The 3,792-nt window shown below is 34.5% G+C and overlaps 1 protein-coding gene across 1 annotated transcript; it reads left to right on the top strand.

Annotated features, from left to right (window-relative positions):
* Positions 1-1,606: 1,606 nt before the first annotated feature.
* LOC134234933 (uncharacterized) lies at positions 1,607-3,218 on the top strand. The gene is made up of 9 exons (XM_062716975.1): positions 1,607-1,964; positions 2,041-2,118; positions 2,252-2,290; positions 2,408-2,422; positions 2,544-2,573; positions 2,724-2,750; positions 2,905-2,937; positions 3,031-3,081; positions 3,164-3,218. Exons 1-9 carry the CDS (start codon positions 1,951-1,953, stop codon positions 3,201-3,203), a joined length of 327 nt encoding a protein of 108 aa, XP_062572959.1. The 5' UTR covers positions 1,607-1,950; the 3' UTR covers positions 3,204-3,218.
* Positions 3,219-3,792: the final 574 nt, after the last annotated feature.

Genomic DNA, 3,792 nt, shown 5'->3' with positions numbered 1-3,792 from the left:
TTGTCGGGGAGTAGACGAAAAAACAGTCCAGTTTCATCGGCATTGAAGATGTCACTGTGACTATTCGCCTAAGAGGGTCTGAAGAGTAGAAGACCACTCCGTCATTTGATCAGTGCCCTCATTTACAGCTTTTGATTCGCCGCACACACGCTTAAAAGTTATGTTATAGCGCTCTTTGAAGCGCTCGAGCCAACCAGTGGTACACTTGAAAACTCATCGCCAAGCTGAGAAGCGAACTCCTGTGCTTTAGCGATGAGAAGGGGCCCGGACACTGGAACGTTCTGGTCTCTGGCTGTCTTGAACCTTTGTAGAACTGCTTGGTCTGTATCTTTGTATATCGCCGTTCTCATCTTCTTCCTCTGTGGCCCGAATGCGCTCTGTTTGTAGGCAACTTTGATCTTCTCGGCATTCTTTATCCACGTTGATAGGATGTTGGGGGGGGGGGTCTCATACTTTGTTGCAATGGCCGCTTTACTCTCTCTTCCTTTTTCAACATCAGCGACACCAACCACCCAAGCTATCATGTGTCATAGATAACCCTTATAAGCTTGGGATAAATTAAGATACGACAGGGTTTTGTAGGTGTCAATTAATTGCCACTGGCGAGACTGTGTGAAGTTACGACAACAGGTGTGTTTAGTAGACCGGAAAATTCACTGCACTTCGAGATAAGCCAGGTAAAATTCGGTTTTGGGACTTTCAATATACTTCGACATAAGCGGGGTATTCGAGATTACCGTGTTCGAGATATCAGTAGTTTTTTTTTATCATATACAGTGGACTTTAGATATCCGGACCCCAGATATCCGGATGCTTCAGTATCTGGACGATTTTTGATCGGGACGGATTTTGTAAATGTTAGAAGGTTTTGTTGACTGGTGATTAAGGTATCCGGACGCTTTATATATCCGGATAAATCAATTAGAAACCAAAGTGTCGGAACAAATGATCGTTTTGTGTTGTCATTGTGGCTGTTGTGAGTTCTGAAAAATGAGAAATTAAAATATCTACAAATCATAAAACGTGAAAGTTTTATCCCAACTGCCTTTCACCTTAAACTGGGAATGTAATAAATTTAATGAATAAGTGAAATATTGAATATATGTAACATAGCAGGACAGATAGGTTCATCTGATACAAAGTCGCAAGGCATTGTGTCTTTTCCTGGGAAAAATCAGATCAAAGATAAAAAATTTTGCAACCTTAGGTAAAATCTTGTGGTTTTGATTGGCTTGAACTGACAGTGGGCGGAGTTTTCCCACGGCAAGTGTATATGATTACATCAGCTAGACTCATTCGTAACTACTCGGCCATTTTCCGGAAGAGAAATAGTTATTTATCGTTCACGGAAATGACTGAGTAGTTACGATTACAATCAGGCTCTATTTTTGAAAGGGGGGGTATTTAAGGAATGCATTAGTTTTACTTGATTTTAGTAATATTTTCCGAAAAAGGGAGATGAGAAATAAAGAATGTACATATACCTGGACATTGAAGACTTTCGTTGGTGTAGTCTAACATGACAATTTCCTTTACATTAAGATCACCAGTAAAATTATTTTAAAGGAAAAAAGGAAAGAAAATATGAATAATTTAAGTTCGTTTGTATCAGATAAGCGAGTGAAATAGAAATGGGTTGAAATGAATGGAAAAATTTGATACTGTCGTCAAATGACATGATGAAATTCGTTTAACTGATTAAGTTTGACATCATTAATGAGATAATCTGGAAATATCATCGTACCGACCCGTATGACTGTGAAAAATATGTCAGGTTACAGTGATCTCATTAGAAGGTGATGGTTTCAAAATTCGTTACACCCTCTTGCTATAGTAATTGTATGAAAAGTTATTTTTAAAATATCTACCCAAACAATGAAAAGAATCACATGGTTTTTCTTATAAAAACTGAGGGAAACACCTCAGAACTTCACTCTGGTTCTAATCAGGATGGCATCATACAAGTAAGTGTATTTTAATTTAAACTTGCGCGATTTTTTTTTTTTAAAGAAAACTACTTTATTATTTCTTTTTTTTAAGTTGCACTTGTGAGAAAAGAGAGGAGATTTTAAAACTCCTGAATTATATCATGGAAGATATAAAAACTATGGAGTGTCCGTGAGTTATTATTTTTTTTTTGTTTTGTTTTGTTTTTTTTTTTTTTGTTACCGTTTTTCTGCTTATTTTTTATTTTAATTTTAAATTAAATCAGTATGAATCATTTACTTGAGATGTGAATATTTTTTTTTAGAATGGCCTTACGTTTACATAAGAGGAAAACGTTTTTCAGGTATTGAGATTATATAATTACGTGTGAAGAAATTTAGTGTTTTTTTTGTACTCGCACTTTATTAATTTTTATAATTTATTAATTTTTTTTACATTTAGTCTGTAAATTTTATTTCAGTACGCCTGATGTTTCGTGAGTGTATTAATTTAATCCTTACTTTAATAATTTCCTCATTTCTATTTATTTTTTACGTACTTAACGAGAAAAAAAAGGGGAAACAAAAATTAATTTTGTTTTAAATATTTTTTATTAGTCCGGTGGGGAAAAAGTCCAACAGAAATGGGTTAGTATATTACAAGAGTATTTCTAATCCCTTTTTTTTGGAAAAAAATAAAATTACGCAGAAAAAAGGATCACAAAAGTATTATTAAAATATAGTCAGATAGATAAATAGTTAGATCATACAAATAGATATCTTTTTTTTCCCTTTTAGACCGCCGAACGCACCACGACGTCCGCCGTTCGTATTTTATACTTTTCTTAAAAAAAAAATTATTTGGATTCCTTTAAGCTAATACATAATTTTCTTAAACGTTTATTTCTTTATTAAATATATATACATATGGATTTACTTTATCTTTCATTTACTGATTATTGTAATGATTTATTTTCAGCCGTCTTGTGATGGAGATCATAAGCGTAGAAGAGTAGGTTTTCTTTTTTTAACGTCAAGTGTAATAATCTTATAGAAATTATATGTAGTCTGACGGTATTGAGAAAATGTTATTATTATTTTATAGTTCGGATAGTTTGGTGCAACTACTGAACGATAGCACCTTTGAGGAGGAACAGTAAGCAAATCTCTCTCTCTCTCTCTCAGCTACTGACTTAACTACTCAAATACAGTAAACATTACTTTAAAAAACATTTCAGAAACGAGTCAATGACGGTAGAAGTTATGGAAAAAAAATGAGGAGAAAAATGAATGTGAGTCTCTCTCCCTCTCTCTCTCACCCACACACTCCGTCATACATATACATATACATCCTCTCTCTTTCTCTCACACACACACACCCACACATACGTGTTTGGACTTCGATCTGGGGACCCTGCCAAAAAATCTTAAAATGGGGACTAAGCGATTTCGTGGCAGAATTGGTATTGTTTAACTTATTTTACCCCGTAAGTATCCTGGAATAAGTAAATAAACTGAGTCTTTGAGCTAGAATGATATATTCATAAATTTAGAAAATGGGGACCCGGAAGTGCCAATATGGGGACCTCTGTGTAAAGGTAGGGGACCCAACTTCTCATAAGCTTACAGAATTGGGGACCTTTACTCAGTCCCTCATACACAAGGAACAGAAATGGGGACATATTTATAAATTTAAGTTTGGAAGATGGTTGGACATGTTTATTTATTTATTTATTCCGGCGCGGATTCAGGGATTTCTCAATGTGGGAAAGGGTTATCCTTAGTCCAAAAATTTCCAATCCAGAAATTCCTTAATAAGCAATAACAAATGAAAATAAAAAAGAAAAAAAACATGTTATATCATTTC

The sequence above is a fragment of the Saccostrea cucullata genome, unplaced genomic scaffold (genome assembly GCF_032062105.1).
Source record: "Saccostrea cucullata isolate Sc308-1 unplaced genomic scaffold, CSIRO_AGI_Scuc_v1 ctg3392, whole genome shotgun sequence".
NCBI classification, from domain to species: domain Eukaryota; kingdom Metazoa; phylum Mollusca; class Bivalvia; order Ostreida; family Ostreidae; genus Saccostrea; species Saccostrea cuccullata.
The sequence above is the reverse complement of the archived record's forward strand: the minus strand, read 5'-3'. Positions and strand labels throughout refer to the sequence as shown.

What these genes read in the sequence shown, in the direction of transcription:
- LOC134234933 (XM_062716975.1), top strand. An exon ending in ATAAAAACTATGGAGTGTCC is followed by an intron (nt 2,119 to 2,251) that starts GTGAGTTATTAT and finishes ATTTTTTTTTAG; the next exon opens with AATGGCCTTACGTTTACATA. An exon ending in AACGCACCACGACGTCCGCC is followed by an intron (nt 2,751 to 2,904) that starts GTTCGTATTTTA and finishes ATTTATTTTCAG; the next exon opens with CCGTCTTGTGATGGAGATCA.